Genomic DNA, 19,777 nt, shown 5'->3' with positions numbered 1-19,777 from the left:
ATTTACATCTCTTCTGGATTTGAGCATACACAAGTGCTCAATAAGTATTTGCTAAATTGAATTGCACTGCCATTTAAGAAACTATCTGCATAAGTAACGTATTTTCAAAGATGCACATGTGCCAATAAAAATGAAAACTATGGCTAAACTCATTATTTACAAGAAAACACAAATCAAAACAAAAATACAGTTTTCACCTACCAAATAGATAAAAAACAAGGCAATACTTAATTCTCAAAAAATATAGTTAAAATGGCACCCTCATACATTACTTGTGGAATGATAATTTGGTACAACTCTTCTAGAAGGAAATTAGACAATGTGTAGCAAGAATCATATTCATGCCCTTTGATTCAGAACTCAATACCACTGAAGTATGTATATAAAATTGTCTATACAGTATGATTCCAACTGTACAACGAAGAATAAATTTAAACAAACACTGAGATGCTGTGAGCAAAGGAGTAAATACATGTAAAGTATTTAGAAAAGTAACTGCTTGTATTAAATGCTCAATAAATATTAGCTATTATTATTACCTCCATAATTATAAAAAAAGTATTTGATATCCTCTCTAAACAATTCTAAGCAAGACATATATGTTGCAGAATCTATAACCACTAAGCCTTGTCTCTGACCTTGGGACAATCCTGCTTTTTTTGCTTCATTCCTTCTTGTTAGTGTCTCTTTCAGGCAGGCCTTACATCTAGAGAGAGCTAAATGATGTATTATGACAGCCCCCAGTAGGGACCAGCTGCTGAATCCCTGAGATTGTGTACAGGTGAAAAATCACGGAAAACAAGGGAAGAATAGTGTTTAGACCTTCACATATTTCCTGAGAAAAAGGGCAAAATAATATTTAAGAAATTATAAACACCCGTCTCCCAACCTACCCTTCTTGGCACACACTAGATTATATTAGAACTGTTAGTTATATCAACATGAGTATTCCACAGTCATGACAAATTGGACCTGTTATGTAGGAATCTAGATAGTTCAGGCCCATATCCTGAACACAGACCTTCTAGGCCAGGCTTAGCCGTAAATGTGCTCTCAAGAATCCCTACTGACACCTGGCCTAGAGAACTCTTATTGGTTGGGCCAAGTGTGAGCTGAGTTTCAAGTCTAGACCTGTCTGGATCTGACTGGGTAACTGAGATCTCTTAGTTGATGAGGCATACATGCTACTAACCTGCTGTGAATCTCTCTGAATTGCCTCTAGATGCTAGGTTAGCCTTCCTGAACTCTTCTGCTCAGGAAGAGTTGGCTGGATTCTTTAGGGCTGCTCTGAAAGGGTCCCACAATATTGGCACTAAAAACCTTTCTTTCCTTTGAGTATTTTCCAAGTTGGCCATTAACTCAAAGGCTCTTAGTATATAGTAACACCTTTTTTTTTGCGGTACGTGGGCCTCTCACTGTTGTGGCCTCTCCCGTTGCAGAGCACAGGCTCCGCACACGCAGGCTCAGAGGCCATGGCTCACGGGCCCAGCCGCTCCGCGGCATGTGGGATCTTCCCAGACCAGGGCACGGACCCGTGTCCCCTGCATCGGCAGGCGGACTCTCAACCACTGCGCCACCAGGGAAGCCCTATAGTAACACTTTTAAACGTCAAAAACTGCCTACTTTTTGCCAGGTAATCACGACCTCCATCAATAATATCTGCCTAGAGTGTGGCTTTGGGCCAGGCACAGCTGGGATATACAAAGTAATAAGACAGGTACTTCTGCCCTGTGGAAGCTTACACTTCAGCTAGGGAGCTAACACATGCACATGTACAAAAATAACCAGGTTACACCTGGAGAAGTTACCATTTTTAGATTGCAGTGAGAAACTGGTTCCTTGTTTAATCATACTCTTGGGGGCTAGAACGCTGCAGGTAGTACCACTCTCTTGATGCAAACTTATCAAACTTGTTTTATAAACCATTCTTTATGTCAATTTGGATCACTTTCAAAGAAATTTTTTTCAAACACCTTACTTGTGACAGTGTTATTTGAGGCAGTCAATGCTGTTAGAGTATTCACATCCCAAAGGAATATTTGTCGGTCCAACCCAGCCGATGCTACCAGTTCTTTATCCTTGGCATATGCTAAGGCTTTTACATAATCCTGCAACAAAATACACATACTCTGATCTACTCTGTAGATCAATAAGCAAATGAGCCACATGAAGTACTGAGATCTCAGTATTACACTAAAGACATTGAAAATTGTGTTGTTTTACCTTATGTGTCCTTAATGTTGACATGCAAAATCCCTTATGTGCATTCCATACTTTTACTGTTGTATCAGAAGAAGCAGATATTACTAGAAGAGGCAAAGAATTAAACCCCTTAGTAATGTGACTTAACACCATTTTAAAGAATTAACGTAAAACAATGTAACATTGTCTCAAACTTTCACACATACATACAAAATGTTCATACATAAATATTTGAATATTTATGTATACTGAATATTTATAATATTCCGAACATTAATTCAAACATCTTAATATTCATACACACATACACATATACATATATATCTGAAAGTTCTTTCTAGAACCTATTGTATTTTGTCTCAAATATTTTTTTAGATAGGCAAGACAAACTTTTTTAATGTTTCAGTTGAAGGCACAACTAATTTGATTATGAAAAGTTTCTCTAACACAGATTGCAAAACCAAGAAATGGATCTTACCATAATGAAAACAAAAAGAAATATTAATAAGGTTAAAAGAAGAATACATGTTGTATGCGTCTATTTATATACAATGACAATGCAGGCAAACTAATCAATAGTGCTTATAAGACATGAGAGCAGTTACCTTGGGACAAGGGGTAGTGACTGAAAGGGTGGCATAAGGGGGCTTCTGGTAATATGTTTCTTGATATGGATGTTCACCTTGTGAAATTTTAATGAGCTATACTCTCAAGGTGTGTGTGCTTTTCTGTATGTATGTTATACTTCAATAAAAAGGCTTACATAAAAAAAAAGAAAAATATATCAAATTGAATTAAAATCTTCCAGCAGCCCCAAAATTCAAAGAAATACTTACACGTTTTCCCATTACAACAGAGTACAATGTCATTTACCCAATCGGTATGGTGTTCCATAGATGCTATATATGGATCTTGCTGAAATTAAAAGAAAAATCATAAAAATGTCTTTAGTCTATATTAGAGGATAAAATATATCACAAATTATAGATATGTTTATATTCTTCAATTAATGTGACACACTGCTCTAAGGTCTTAAAATTGACAACTGAATTCAGAGTAGAATTTTATCAAACAATTGATGCTTCCATATGACAGGTATAAACAGAAGTTTTGTTTCAGGACAGTTTTATTACTGATGAAAATCTAGGTTTCCAGGAAAAATGCTTAATTTTTATGCCCTGAGTTAGTGAAGGCAACAAGATCTGGGCTAGGCACTGTGGGTGACACGAGTGCAATAGGAAGGGGTTCACTAGAAAGGACAGGACATAAACAAATCTGTAGGCTGGGGGGATCTGACTCAGTAGTGGTGAAGGCTCAAAGCAGACAGCAGGGACAGAAAGAAAGCTGATGAGAGTGGTGAGAAGCGTAGCCAGACTGCAGAGGGGGATGCACGCTTCTGCTCTTAGCTTCCTACTGCTGTTTTTACCTGTGAACTAAACATTTTGTCACAGTATCTACAGTCCTTCAGAGAAGAAATGGAAGCCAAGGGCTAAAGGATCATCATTTCAATTCAGTAACTCAAGATTTTTCTATTCTTCTCACTTGGTTTAATCACCAGAAGAGGCCTTTTAAAGAAGAGTATTTGGTTATATCCTACACCTAAGACAGGCAAGTTCAAGATGATTCATGGGCAAAAAGAATAGCTCTCTACAAGTCTAGTTGAGAAATGATGCTATTCAATCTTGTCATAAAAATGAGGACCAGAAAGAGATGTCTGAGGGCAGGATAGGCAGCTTTCTAATTCTTCCAGGCTAGTTTTTGTGTTTTCCTTAATTTGTTTGAAATACTGTAAATTTCCAGGAAAGTGACATTCCAATTCAAATATAAGTTCCAAAAAGCATTTCAGAGCCATAGTTTTCTTACTTTCCATGTTTTTAACATTGGGCCACCACTGTTTCCACTGGTTAAAGAATTCCACTGGACCATTTAAAGAAACTATCCAGGAACCGTGCAAAGTAGTGGTTCCTTTTCAGATGGAACATCAGACTTGTAGAGCTTGCTAAAAGACACTGACTTTTAAAATGACAAGGTCTAACATCAGGGTTTCAGGGTTAGACTGGGTTCTAACTCTGTCATGAACTAGCTACTTAACCATGGGTTTCTCTGAGTCCGTTTTCCCACCTATGAAAATGGATCTTAATATCTGCCTTGAAGGATTATTAAAACCATATTGGATACGAAAGTGCTAAGTGTCTGGTACATAGCTAGGAGTTCAAGAAATGCTCCTTCTTCTTCCCTGAATCTTCCTTTCTATGTCATTCACAATACAGGCATTCAAACAAAATACAAAAAGAGCTCCTTTCCATTTGACTGGGGATTTATCTTCACATATCATTAAGTCCTGCTCCTGTTTTCATATTTTTACACCAACTTTATACTATATAATAAGGCCCTATGGGTTTAAAAAATTTTTTTTTTATTAGTTTCTGCTTTATAACAAAGTGAATCAGTCATACATATACATCTGTTCCCACCCCCCTTCCCTCATGCATCTCCCTCCCTCCCACCCTCCCCATCCCACCCCTCCAGGCAGTCACAAAGCACCGAGCTGATCTCCCTGTGCTATGCGGCTGCTTCCCACTATCTATCTACCTTACGTTTGGTAGTGTATATATGTCCATGCCTCTCTTTCGCTTTGTCACAGCTTACCCTTCCCCCTCCCCATATCCTCAAGTCCATTCTCAAGTAGGTCTGTGTCTTTATTCCCGTTTTACCCCTAGGTTCTTCATGACATTTTTTTTAAATTCCATATATATGTGTTAGCATACGGTATTTGTCTTTCTCTTTCTGACTTACTTCACTCTGTATGACAGACTCTAGGTCTATCCACCTCATTACAAATAGCTCAGTTTCGTTTCTTTTTATGGCTGAGTAATATTCCACTGTGTATATGTGCCACATCTTCTTTATCCATTCATCCGATGATGGACACTTAGGTTGTTTCCATCTCCGGGCTATTGTGAATAGAGCTGCAATGAACATTTTGGTACATGTCTCTTTTTGAATTATGGTTTTCTCAGAGTATATGCCCAGTAGTGGGATTGCTGGGTCATATGGTAGTTCTATTTTTCGTTTTTTAAGGAACCTCCATACTGTTCTCCATAGTGGCTGTACCAATCCACATTCCCACCAGCAGTGCAAGAGTGTTCCCTTTTCTCCACACCCTCTCCAGCATTTATTGTTTCTAGATTTCTTGATGATGGCCATTCTGACTGGTGTGAGATGATATCTCATTGTAGTTTTGATTTGCATTTCTCTAATGATTAATGATGCTGAGCATTCTTTCATGTGTTTGTTGGCAGTCTGTATATCTTCTTTGGAGAAATGCCTATTTAGGTCTTCTGCCCATTTTTGGATTGGGTTGTTTGTTTTTTTGCTATTGAGCTGCATGAGCTGTTTATAAATTTTGGAGATTAATCCTTTGTCAGTTGCTTCATTTGCAAATATTTTCTCCCATTCCGAGGGTTGTCTTTTGGTCTTCTTTATGGTTTCCTTTGCTGTGCAAAAGCTTTGAAGTTTCATTAGGTCCCATTTGTTTATCTTTGTTTTTATTTCCATTTCTCTAGGAGGTGGGTCCAAAAGGATCTTGCTGTGATTTATGTCATAGAGTGTTCTGCCTATGTTTTCCTCTAAGAGTTTGATAGTTTCTGGCCTTACATTTAGGTCTTTAATCCATTTTGAGCTTATTTTTGTGTATGGTGTTAGGGAATGATCTAATCTCATACTTTTACATGTCCCTGTCCAGTTTTCCCAGCACCACTTATTGAAGAGGCTGTCCTTTCTCCACTGTACATTCCTGCCTCCTTTATCAAAGATAAGTTGACCATATGTGCATGGGTTTATCTCTGGGCTTTCTATCCTGTTCCATTGATCTATCTTTCTGTTTTTGTGCCAGTACCACACTGTCTTGATTACTGTAGCTTTGTAGTATAGTCTGAAGTCAGGGAGCCTGATTCCTCCAGCTCCGTTTTTCGTTTTCAAGATTGCTTTGGCTATTCGGGGTCTTTTGTTTCTCCAAACAAATTTTGAAATTTTTTGTTCTAGTTCTGTGAAAAATGCCAGTGGTAGTTTGATAGGGGTTGCATTGAATCTGTAGATTGCTTTGGGTAGTAGAGTCATTTTCACAATATTGATTCTTCCAATCCAGGAGCATGGTATATCTCTCCATCTATTTGTATCATCTTTAATTTCTTTCATCAGTGTCTTATAATTTTCTGCATACAGGTCTTTTGTCTCCTTAGGTAGGTTTATTCCTAGATATTTTATTCTTTTTGTTGCAATGGTAAATGGGAGTGTTTTCTTGATTTCATTTTCAGATTTTTCATCATTAGTGTACAGGAATGCCAGAGATTTCTGTGCATTAATTTTGTATCCTGCTACTTTACCAAATTCATTGATTAGCTCTAGTAGTTTTCTGGTAGCATCTTTAGGATTTTCTATGTATAGTATCATGTCATCTGCAAACAGTGACAGCTTTACTTCTTCTTTTCCAATTTGGATTCCTTTTATTTCCTTTTCTTCTCTGATTGCTGTGGCTAAAACTTCCAAAACTAGGTTGAATAAGAGTGGTGAGAGTGGGCAGCCTTGTCTTGTTCCTGATCTTAGTGGAAATGGTTTCAGTTTTTCACCATTGAGGACAATGTTGGCTGTGGGTTTGTCATATATGGCCTTTATTATGTTGAGGAAAGTTCCCTCTATGCCTACTTTCTGCAGGGTTTTTATCATAATGGGTGTTGAATTTTGTCGAAAGCTTTCTCTGCATCTACTGAGATGATCATATGGTTTTTCTCCTTCAATTTGTTAATATGGTGTATCACATTGATTGATTTGCGTATATTGAAGAATCCTTGCATTCCTGGAAAAAACCCCACTTGATCATGGTGTATGATCCTTTTAATGTGCTGTTGCATACTAGCAAACAGAATCCAACAGCACATTAAAAGGCCCTATGGGTTTTGTGGGCACCCTAATCACTTTTAAATGAAGAGATCAAATACTTGTTCAAGGTTAATTATAAATGTAAAAGCATATTCAATCTTTTTTTAGTAACACTGAAAAGGGATGCAAGAAAGCTTTTTGGGAACATATTTAAAACAGAAAAGTAAATTGTTGCCAAGAAGCTCCCTACCAGACAAACCTCTGTTCCTTTGCAGCAAAGGGCTCTTATCACAAACCTAGTTTATAGAGTCCCTGCCTTAGCTAAAACACTTCTGAAACTCCTCTGGGGTGTTTTTCTCAGAAGCTTACTGAATTCTGGTTGCAGTGTCTTTATTTATAGAGTGTACCAAATAACTCAGTGCTCAAAGAGATTAAATCTGAAACTGTGAAAGGCACCTTATTAGACAGACCAAAACTTTTTTTTTTTTTAACTGATTTTTTTTTTATTAGTTTCTGCTTTATAACAAAGTGAATCAGTCATACATATACATCTGTTCCCACATCCCTTCCCTCATGCATCTCCCTCCCTCCCACCCTCCCCATGACAGACCAAAACTTACTGAGTATAGATTTAAAGTATAAACTCAATCCCTGACTTACCTTGTGCTGATTGACACTCCATATTCTTATGATGGAGTCTCGACCTGCCGTGAAAAGTCTGTTTAGTGCTGGGTCCAGCTGCAGGGCATTGACCCCATTTCGGTTGTACTTCTCCACTTCATCTCGAATAACATAGGAAACCTGACAAATATGTCAAGATTGGCTGTTTATGAAGTTACAAAACATGTGATAATAAAATGTAGCCTTCTAGTGGCCAATCTGAAATTCAAAATCCCATGTTTTCTAATATAAAACTTATTTCCCAATCCGCTAAAAACTTTATTTTACTCTATAGAGACTGAAGGGCTGAGGAAAGAAGAGTGACATTAATAATAGCCTAGACCAAGATAAGCAAGTTTGAGGCTAAACCACTGCAAATATCTCCTAACTGGACTTTCTCTCCTACCCTTGTTTGTCTTTAATCCATTTCCCACAAAGCAGCTGGATGAATCTTTAAAACATGAATAGAAATATCTTTTAAAAATGTAAATAGGAATATCGCTCCCTGTTCAAAAACCCCTCTGGCTGCTTACTCCACTAGACTCAGGATTGGATCTGGACTCCTCAAGCACCTCTCCTGCCCCTCATCCTTGCTCACTGCTCCCACTCCTTGCACACACTGTGCCTCCAGACGGGCACATGTGCTGGTACCCTCTGTCTAGAAGCTCTTCCTCCCACTCTGTCTGGCTAAGCTCTTCCTCCCACTCTGGCTAATTCCTACTGCAGTCTTTAGATTTCTGTTGAAATGATGCTTCCTCCAAAAGACCTTCTCTGACCTGCTAAGCAAAATGAGGTTTTGCTCTCCAATAACACACTAAACTTTTCTTTCAGAGAACTTTTCCCTACTCTGTTATGGTTGATAACCTCTGTCTGCTCCATGAGAAAACTCAAGAGAATCAACCAAAAGCAATTACAATTAAGAAAACTCAACAAGCTGGCTGGCAGCCAAAAGCAAAACTTTTCTATTCTAATGAAATAACCAGTTAAGATATAACAGGGGGAAGGGGACCCTATTTACAATAGCAACAAAAATAAATACCTAGAAATTCATTTTGCAAAGAAGATACATAATCAACAGGACAAGGTACGTAAAAGAAAACTTGAATAAAGGAGACATACCATATTAGTACAGGAAGTACTACAGGAAGTAGTACAGGAAGGTAGTACAGGAAGATTCAAAATAAACAATTTTTCTTAACTTTGTGATTTTAACCCAACTGTGGTCAGAGTCTCACTGGATTTCTTTCTAGAAGTTGACAAAATATATACCAATAGTACAATGTTTTGAGGGGACTACCCAGTCACTTTTTTAAATGAAAGGATATTCTTTAAAGATCTTAAAAGGTATTATAAAGCTACCAGAATTACAAAGGAGGACCACAATAGGAATATATAAAAGGATCAATGAAATAAAACAAAATTCAGAAACATATTTTCCCATTATACATTTTTTATTTTGATATAAACAGATTTTGAAACAATGAGGGCATGATAAATTATTTAATAAATTATCTAGGAACATCTAGTGATTCTATTGCAAAAAATAATATCCTGTCTCCAAATCTTAAACCAAAATGAATTTTCATATGGACTAAAGATTGAAATTTAATAACCTAATCATGAAAATACTTGCAAGTATTTACATAGTCTCTACATAGAGAAGGCTCTGGTAACATGACAAGAAAGACCACAATCTTTGCAAAAGAAAAGGGCAACGCTGATCTGACCAAACACAAGCCAAAACTTTCTATACATACACAAATGTTCACAGCAGCATTAATCACAATAGCCAAAAAACGGAAACAACTCAAATGTCCATCAACTGAAAAATCCACAGACAGTAGATTAATGGTTTCCAGGGGCTTGGGGAAGAGGAGAATGGGGAATGACTACTATGGTGTACAGGATTTCTTTTTGGGGGTGATGAAGATGTTCTGGAATTAGGTGGTCAAGGTACTTTGCGAATATATTAAGAATCACTGAGTTGTATACTTTAAAAAGGTAAATTTATGTGAATTTTATCTCATTAAAGCTGTTATTTAAAACAAAGCAAACTTCTGAATGTCAAAAAAATAACATGAGCAAGGTTACAAGGCAAACACCTAAATGGGGAAAAAATGAATACAAAAGACAAAAGTTTACTCTTGACAACATACAAAGATTCCTTAGATAACAATAAGAAAAAGTCAACCTCTCCAACAGAAAGAGGAACAGAGATCACGAAGAGGAAATTTTTTTAAAAGAAAAGAAAATGGCCAACAAACACATAAATAATAAAAGATGTGAAAAGGGCCAGGGTTGTATACAAAAGGACAAGGATGTTGTTTTAACCCGGCCTTTCGGTGCAAGTAACTGTAACTGAAATCTACTCAAACAAGCTTAAATTTTTTAAAAAATGAAGAATTTAAGATGAGAATTTAACAAGGATATCTAACAGAGCTCAAGGGCAGGAAATTCAGTCATGACTCAGACATTTAAAAATAAAATCATGGCACTTCTCTACTGAAGCTTTTCACTGCATTTAAAGTCAAGTCCAAATTCCTCACATGCTTTGGTTCTACCCTGCAAACTCACACTCACCTCAAACTAACTTCCCCTATGCTCTTTGACGACAGTCGCACTAAACTCCTTCCTGTTCCTCAAACACATCAAGTTCTTTCCCATCCTAGGGCCTTCAGATTTACTTTTCCCTGTGCCAAGAAGATTCCTCACCTCTCCAATCCCCACAGGAATACTATTCTCCAGCTTTCATTTTGGCTGACTCACCCTCACCCTCACCCTCCAGGTCTTAGCAGAAAAGTAACCTCCTCTAAAAGGCCTTCCCTGATCTCCTTCCCCTAACACCTCCCCTACTCCATTTCTTCTACAGTTCTTACCACGCTGCATATTTATCTTTTTTGCTATATCTTCTCCATTAGAATAAAAGCTGCAAGAGGGCAAGGAACTTGTCTGCCTTGTTCCTCCTACCATAGTATCCTTATTATAGTGTCTGGCATACAAAAGACATCTCATAAATATTTTTTGCATGAATCAGATACTGAAAACCATCAGGAAACAAGCTGGCTTCAATGTTAGTTTCAGTCTCTCTTAATGCCTCTTCCTCTGGGGCTTCAAGGCTCCTTATCAGCTTTTCTCAGTACATTTCCTATTTAACGAAGATGAGGTAGCATATATGAATCTTGATTTTCAAATTTCTGGGAGATGATCTGATTGGCCCAGTGGGAAAGGGTCAGAGAATAACAACATGATTGTCAGTCCTCATTCCAGGTGGCAAGGAATTCTCAGCAAAACAAGTTTGGACCAACCTCTTTAAGGGTATCTATTACAGATGTGAGATTAAAAACAGCAAATAGGGCTTCCCTGGTGGCGCAGTGGTTGAGAGTCCGTCTGCCGATGCAGGGGACACGGGTCCGTGCCCCGGTCCGGGAAGATCCCACATGCCGCGTTGCGGCTGGGCCCATGAGCCATGGCCGATGAGCCTGCGCGTCCGGAGTCTGTGCTCCGCAACGGAAGAGGCCACAACAGTGAGAGGCCCGCGTACCGCAAAAAACAAAACAAAACAAAATAAAAAACAAAAAACCCCAGCAAATAACTACAAGTATCCTACCTAGTTGGGTAAATTTTGGCACACACATCTATAAAAGAGAATACTATTTAATCATTAAAAATGTTGGTGTAACTCTAGACTGATTAATATCGGAAGAAACCCAGGGTATATTTAAGTGAAGTATGCATGGTCTAACACAGTAGTGTATAATAATCATTACTGGAAACATGTTGCATAATATTAAATATAGATATATTTAAAAATAAACACACAAGTTTAGAAGGATATACATGTATAAAACTACCAGTAGTTATTCCTGAGTGATGGAATTATGGTGACTGTCACTCACTCATGCCTTTTTAATACACTATGAATGTTTTATAATAGGCATATATTACTTAGTTTTTTGAATTTATAATTTAATTCTTTTTTTTTTTTTTTTTTTTTGCAGTACGCAGGCCTCTCACTGTTGTGGCCTCTCCTGTTGCGGAGCACAGGCTCCGGACGCACAGGCTCAGCGGCCATGGCTCACAGGCCCAGCCGCTCAGCGGCATGTGGGATCTTCCCGGACAGGGGCGCGAACCCTTGTCCCCTGCATCGGCAGGCGGACTCTCAACCACTGTGCCACCAGGGAAGCCCTATAATTTAATTCTTATCCAACTAATTCTTGCCTGTATTCAGAAAATCAAATAGTACTGAAAGACAATAATGAAAAACCATCTTCCTACTGTCTGGTTAAGACTCCCCATACACAGTCTTAATCTTTAGAGGTAATTAATTTCAACTCTTGGTTGTTTCTATTAGATAGCTACCGCATTTCTCGAAATATTGTGCTTATCCTTATCCATTTTAGACATCGCCTATTTACTCAAGCTATGGTAGGTTAGGATGTAGCTCTGAAACTTCCCTCAGTAATTCTTCCCTCTACTCTTCTGATATCGATAGATCTATCACTGTTTTTGGTTGATTAAATAATCAGTGCTACACTGTTGGACTGTAATTGCTATCTACTGACTAGCCAAGTACTATATTATGAATACATTTCCTTCCTCAGAGAGCTCTTCATTTTCCCTAGAGTTCCTTCTTTCCTTCAATGGGTCCCTCTACTTTAACTTCGATTTTCTTGAATTACTGCGGCATATTAGGTAGTCCAGCAAGAACCCACCTCCAACCCCCACTTTCCCACAAGGCTTCCCCCTCAGAATCTCCCACATTCTCACTCTAATCTGGGCTGGCTGCCCTCTTGGTCTGCTGGCACAGTTGTCACCTTCGGTGCTTCCCTTTACTGCTTTTCTGGGTTAGAGCCATTGTTTCCTGAATTCCAATTTTTCCTTGCTCACTTCCCAGTATGGCAGAAGTACATCCCCAGGACCTTAAGAAACTAACATAGAAGAAGGTACACGGGAGGTGACTTAGCCCTTGCATGTCTGAAAAGGTCATTACCTTTACACTTGATTTGGCAGGATAAAGAAGTCCATGTAGAAAAAAATTCAGCTTTTGAAAGCACTACTCTAACTTCCTCTAGCATCCAGTGCTGCCACTGAATTCAATGCCAATTCTGTTTCACTCAGCTTTAAGGTGATCCCACATTCATTCTCTCCCGCACCACCACCTATACAGCCCAAGATTTTAGGATCTTCTCTTTTTACTTGGTGGGGTATTTTTTGGGGGGGTTCTTTATCATGATAATTTTTGGTCATTTTATCATTGATTTTGCTGTGCCCTTTGAAAGCCCTTGCAATCTAGAAACTTTCAGCTCTGGGAAATCTTACATCAATTCATTAATAACTATCTCTGTTTTCTTTGCTCCTTCTTAAACTCTCATCAGTCAGATGTTGGAATTTTCAAACTGATCCTTCATCTTTTATGCATTCTATACTACCTATCTCTGTCTTTTTGCCTACTTTTGTAAGACTTCCTTTACTATTTCATAACTCTGCTATTAATTTTTTTTGTAAATTTTAGTATGATGGACAAAACAGGAACAATAACTTCAATAAGAAAATGGCTAGGTCAATTATGGTCCATCCATTCTATGTAGTCATTAAAGAATAAATTACATACAATGATATATTCCAAGACATATCACATTAAAAACTTGTTAAAGAAAAAAAAATTGGCTGTAGACAGAAGAAAAATAGGATTCAAGTCTTTCAACAAATACTGATTAAGCATCCACCAGTTGCCAGGCTCTATTCTAAATGCTGAGGATACAGTAGTGAGCTCAGAAGCCCTCCTGGAGCTTTCATTCTAGTGGGGGAAAGACAGTAAGTGAAGTTTTTTTTCTCAAGATATAGGCAAGCTTTGCAGGCAGAAGAGATCGAAGTAAAAGAAAAAGAGGAGTAGAAGGTGCTGGACACAGAAGCAATAAATGAGTGAACAAAGTCCTGGAAAAACTTCATTTAGGCAAAGTCAAGAGTACAGGCAAAGGCAGAGAAGATGAGGACTCATTTCTGCCTTGATTTGTTTAAAAAAAAAAAAAGGGCGGGGGGAAGGAAGAGAAGGTACTATAAGGACTCTGCAAGGGATGGGAAGCCAGAAGCCAGACCTTCAGTAGGAAGTATGCATTTGGAAGAGACAATTAAAGGGACTCTGACAGGGAGAAAAATGACAGAGTATTCCCCCAGCAGCAGTATCCAGTTAGGTTACTCTAGGAAAGACTGCTCCCAAGCTCATTCAGGTTGGTGGCTGAATTCAGCTCCCTGTAGTTGTAGGCCGGAGGGCCCTGTTTCCTTGCCGGCTTTCAGCCAGGGATTCATCCTTGCTCCTGGAGGCTGCCTGCAATCCTCATGCTTTCTATGTGCCTTCTCCTGCAACAGGAGGGCCCCCCGCATGCCTCACATTTTTCTGACTTGGCCCTCCAGCGGAGAAAGGTCTCTGCTTTTTAAGGGCTCACATGATTAGATTGGGCCTACTGGGATAATCCAGGATAATCCTCCTATTTCAAGGTCTGTAACATTAATTACAGCTGCAAAATCCTTTTTATCATGTAACCATAACATATGCATAAATTCCAGGGATTAGGGCATGAACATTTGGCAGTGGTGGGGGGCGGGCATTCCGCCTACCACAGTAACAATTTTTTGTATGAAAACAAATATGGATATATTACAGAATGAGTACAAAATCACAATATTTTTAAGAAAAGAAAGGAGACTTAAAAGCATTTCAGGCTCACAAAGAGGACACTCTGGGCTATTCCCCCAGGCTTCCCCAAGGTGTGCATTAACTCATTTCCACTTGGATGTCTAATAGACATCTGAATCACGGCATGTCCCGAACAGAGCTCCTGACAGTCCTCTCAAAGTGAGCTTTTCCTGTCTTCCTCAGTGATGACGTTAATGGCAACTCCATTCTTCCAGTTGCTCAGGCCCAAAACCTTAGGGCCAGCCTCACTTCAACTTCTCTCATCTCAAATCCTGTCAGCAAGTTTTGTCATCCAGAATTCAACCAATTTTCACCACCTTGGGTGGAGCCACTATCACATAGCACCTGGATTTCTTAAATAGCTACTGGTCTCTCTGCTCTGCCCTTGCTCAGCTGCAGTCAAGTGATCCTGAGAAAACACATTTCTTCTGCACAAAATCCACCAAATGCTTCCCACCTCACTCAGGAGTAAAAGCCAAAGCCCTACTATGGCCTGTAGTGCTCTACATGATTTGGCCTGCAGTTACCTCTCTGATTTCAGCTCCTACTCCCTTCCCCTCACTCACTCCATGGCAACCACAATGGCAACTTTATTATTCCACAAATAGGCCAGGTACATTGCCACCTCAGGACCTTTGCGTTTGGTATTCTCACTGGAATGCTCTTCCCCCAAGTAGCAATCTCATTTCTCTTAGATTCTTACTCAAAAGTCAGCTTCTGAGCAAGGCTTTCTCTGACCACCACAAAAAATTTTCACTTTCCCTCCTCTGCTGCTTATCATTAATCATTTTTTGACATTTAAAGGTTATTTTTCCCCCAACATCGTATTATGAAAAATTTAGAGAACATATAAACGTTGGAAGAATTACACAGCAAACATCCATATATCCATATGGATATATTCTACAATGAACATTTTCTATCCATTTGAACATACCCATCCATTTGATCCATATCATTTTTCAATGGCTTTCAAATTAAGTTGCCCATCATTAATAATATTTCCTCCTAAGTACTTCAGCATGTATATCATTGACCAGAGTTCATTATTCATTTATGGCTCCTTTTTCAAAGGTAAGATTTACATTCAGTGAAATGTACACATCTTAAGCATACATAGATACGTCTGACAAATTAATACACCTGTGTAATACAAAATTCTACCAAGATATATACATCACCACCCTAGAAAGTTCCCTCATCCTCTTCCCAACCTCTACACCCCACCCCCAGAAAATCTAGAACTGACCCTTTTCACCATAGATTACTTTTGCCTGTTCTGTAACACCTTATAAAGGGAACCACACAGCTCTTTTGTGTAAGGCTACTTCTAGCTCTCAGGCTACATCAGGCTAAATTTGGCCAAGAAAAATTGGCCAAATATGAATAATTCTTACATGTGTTTTTCCTGTTCAATCTCGTGGACCATGACTTTCTGCTTGTACCTATGTTTCGAGAGTGCTGATTTTAAAAAGTATTCTAAAAAGCAGTCTTGCAAATAAAAATAGGACACTTTCTAGCCTGACTTCTCTTAGTCAGGGGTTAGTAAAAAACTTCTACAGAGGTTAGTAAAAAGCCACCCAAGGGCCAAATCCAGGCCAAAGTCTGTTTTGTAAACAAAGTTTTAATGGAACACAGCCACACCTATTCATTTGGGTATTGTCCTATTGCTGGTTCCACATTATAATGGCAGAGTTGAGTGGTTACCAAACAGGAGAATGGCCTGCAAAGCCTAAAATATTCACACCTGGCCCTTTAGAGAAAAAGTTTACTGAGCCCTATTCTACTGGATATCATATTGGCACCGAATTTTTTTTTTGCGGTACGCGGGCCTCCCACTGCTGCGCTCCCCCCACCTTGGTACAAGAAACAGACAGCCAAGAGGCAAAATAAATTTCTGTAGCCATATATATTTTTTCCAAAATGGAAAGATTTTTTTTTTAATTTATGAGAGCAAAGAATGTTGTAAAAAGTTAAAAAATATAAAGGTTCATATGTTTTAAAGTAAAAGATATTCTGTTTCCCACCTTACCAATAATCACATAATGTAATACTCCAGAGACAATCACTGTTGATATCCTTCCAGACTTTGAAAATGCCTTATTTCCTTTGTGGAAATGGGACCATGCTATGTTGATTTCCTATTTTGACTTCTGGACACCTTTCCTTTTTAATAATATACATCTAGCTTATCTTTTTTTTTTTTTTTTTTTTTTTTTGCGGTACGCGGGCCTCTCACTGTTGTGGCCTCTCCCGTTGCGGAGCACAGGCTCCGGACGCGCAGGCTCAGCGGCCATGGCTCATAGGCCTAGCCACTCCGTGGCATGGGGGAACTTCTCGGACCGGGGCACGAACCCGTGTCCCCTGCATCGGCAGGCGGACTCTCAACCACTGCGCCACCAGGGAAGCCCTAGTTTATCTTTTAATTGCAAACTAATCTACTATATGAATGTACCTAACTTATCTGCCAATTGACTACTGTTAAACATTTAGATTGTTGTTTTTCACAATGGCAGCATTCCTAAAATAAACACCCTTGCATAACGAGAGAAAGATATATGCATATGTACTTTTGTAAAACAATTTTTTAGACAAGGAATTGCTGGGTCAAAGGAAATGTGTATTTAAAAATCTGACAAACAGGAAGACATGAAACAGTGAATACCATGACTCCACTTAGAGTAAAAAAGTCACCTAAGTCGGGTACACACACACGAAGAAGTATAGAACATTAGTTTTCAACCAGCAACGACTCTGCCCTCCAGGGGACATCTGAAAATGTCTAGAGTCAATTTTCGTTGTCACAACTGGGAAGGTGCCAGTGTCTAGTGGGAAGGCAGGATGATGGAAAACAACAGTCCTCCCCCAATTAAGAATTATCCAGCCCAAGATGTCAATAGGGCTCTCAGTGAAAAACCCTTAGCTAGGATTATATCTCACAGTCTTCAAAGCAGTTTTCTTTAAAGAGTGGAAGACAATTATCATTTACACTTTTTTTGTGGGTTTTTTTTTTTCAATGAACATGCACTAGTTTAAAAAACACTTCCATAAACAAAAGCTCTCCCTTGTGCTGAGATAAAATCAATCTCTGTGGCTTCTTATACTGGTTCTACACCTTAAAGACAAATTCTGAAAGTAGCTAACAAGACTCATTGAATCTTCTCTTCAGTAGACTGATCTTAGATAGTTCTTCTGAATGCTCTTCCTAGGAAATAGCTTCAAGTCACTTCACCAATCTGATTGCTATACCTATTAAGAACAAGGTGCTAAGTGCTGATCCCCAAACTCTAGTTTTGTACTCTGATCAGTGAAGAGTGAAATGATCATCTTCCTTATTCTGCATACAATGATTCATATTCAGCTTATTAAAACATTCAGTTTTTCCACACATGCTGCAGCTAATTTACATTTTCCCCATCCAGTACTTTTATATTGCCTTTTAAGTCTAAATGCAAGAAACTAAGACACTTAATTAACTCTCCTTACTACCCTAAGGAATGTACCTACCACTCTAGAATATAATCAAGTTACAATTTTGAGTTACATTTTAGTCAGGAACAGACATTCTCACCACCTCACTTGGATGCTGGGGTTACTTAAATCCCATCACTGATGCACTTAAAAATCACCAACAAGGTATGCTATTTTAGATTCTTATTAATGTCACTCAATTCAACAAACATCTAAGTGAGTGCCTAGGACACTGTACTGATCAATGAGATCAATAAAACATAGAAGTGAACTGGCCAGAAGACTTTATGGCCTACAGCCATTTCCTCAATGAAGGAACCCCTTGTCCGGACTACCTATTAAACACTCACTGATTTCAACCTGTAGAACTATATATAATGCTGTGTTTTATAAAGAAAGCTTGGGTGTTACTTATTTCTGTACTCTCTCAATTCTTTGCACATTTTGGGGCCTAAACTAAGTACTCAGTAAATGTTTAATAAGTGTACCGTACTGTCACCACTACATACAACATACCTGCAGGTAAACACCTGTAATAGGGCTTTTACTCCTCAGATCGTTGAAAATAATAGATAGCAATAACGCTTAAACGTACCCAAAACAAAACTGGATTCACGAAGGCATAAAGCACACACGGGCGGGTTAGGTAACTCTTTACCCTTGAATAATACATTAGAGAAACAGAAAGAAAGATTCAAGGATGCACTCTGAAGAAGAAATGGTGAAGACGAAATTAAATTCCAAAACAATGAAAATTATAATTCCCCCACTAACATCAGCATACTCCCACGTCATTTCCACCTTGGGGGTGGGGGGAAGCTCCCGCATAAAAGGAGGCAGGGGTCTCCCACATGCAGACCCCTGCTCAAAAACCCTGCAGGGCTCCGCAGCCCAGCCGCAGCCCCGCCACGCCCCCGCACGGGCCCACTCACTCCGCTGCCCGCCCCGCGGAGAAGCTCCCGCAGGCCTCCGCTCCGACGCCGCTGGGCACAGCACTTGGAAGGCAAGGGAACGGAGGCAGATGGGCGGGGAACGAGCCCAGCTCGACCACGCAAGCCCAAGCCTACGAAACAGTGGACGACCGGCAACCCCAACCGCGCGCCCAAGCGTCCCGGGACGGGGCCCCGGCGGGTTCAATCTGCCGCCCCCCCGCCCCTTCCTCAAGCCTTTAGAGCCGCAGCCCCACCCCTAGCCGCCGGCCGCGCCCCGTCCCGCTCGCCCCAAGCCGCTACCCCGGCCGACCACGGCCCGAGGTATCTGCTCGCTGGAGGTGAGCCCGGGGATGCCAGCCACGCCCGGGAGGTCGAGGAGCTGGGGTCCACTACCTGCACTTTCCTCCGCCCTGCCGTGTTCTGCCGGTGATGGGCCGCCATCTTGCATGTTGACACTCCTACGTCATTTCCGGAAGTGGCTTGGACAGGGCGGATGTCCCGCCTCTTCCCCTTTGGCCGAGGCATGGTGGAGCTCACCTCAGGGAATCTTTGTCGCTGTGGCCGGTGACCCTGTGGTGCGGCAGAAGCACTTAAAAACCGTTGCGTGCATATAATGCTGGCGGAGAGAGAGCCACTTTGTGACCCAAGGGAGCAATCTGTATCCAGCTCTGTGTGGGCCTGGACCCTGGCTTGCGCAGTTCTCAGAGGCCCAAGTAGGCATAAGAATAGCGCTGAAAGAATTAATGCTGGAGGTGGGCGCCTTGGACTCCACCTCCACTCCCTCAAACATTCGTGGGCAGCCAAGGGAACCGGCATATTTGCCATGAAGTACGTAAAAAAGGCGGAGGATTATAAACTGGCCTGGAAGGAGGAGAAATAGAAAGGTTTGCAAAGGAGGTGGCCCCATCTTAAGGAGGCGCACAGTGTTCGTTTAAATAAG

General features: G+C 39.9%; 1 protein-coding gene across 2 annotated transcripts in view; it reads right to left on the bottom strand.

The window, feature by feature from the left end:
* WDR48 (WD repeat domain 48) overlaps positions 1–19,294 on the bottom strand; it is a 46,058-nt gene extending 26,764 nt beyond the window's left edge. The window contains exons 1-5 of one of the 2 annotated variants that reach the window (XM_082638991.1): positions 19,231–19,294; positions 7,741–7,881; positions 3,039–3,117; positions 2,224–2,306; positions 1,979–2,108 (exon numbers count right to left, since the gene is read on the bottom strand). In XM_082638991.1, coding sequence (XP_082495117.1) covers positions 1,979–2,108; positions 2,224–2,306; positions 3,039–3,117; positions 7,741–7,881; positions 19,231–19,278 — 481 coding nt within the window. In that variant the 5' untranslated portion in view covers positions 19,279–19,294. Of the gene's footprint in view, positions 1–1,978; positions 2,109–2,223; positions 2,307–3,038; positions 3,118–7,740; positions 7,882–18,500; positions 18,602–19,230 lie in introns of those variants that run through there. The other variant, XM_082638990.1, reaches the window with a different exon arrangement.
* Positions 19,295–19,777: the final 483 nt, after the last annotated feature.

Source organism: Mesoplodon mirus (genome assembly GCF_964341445.2).
Source record: "Mesoplodon mirus genome assembly, chromosome: 12".
NCBI classification, from domain to species: Eukaryota; Metazoa; Chordata; class Mammalia; order Artiodactyla; family Ziphiidae; genus Mesoplodon; species Mesoplodon mirus.
Note: the sequence above shows the minus strand (reverse complement) of the source record. Positions and strands in the feature narration are given on the sequence as shown.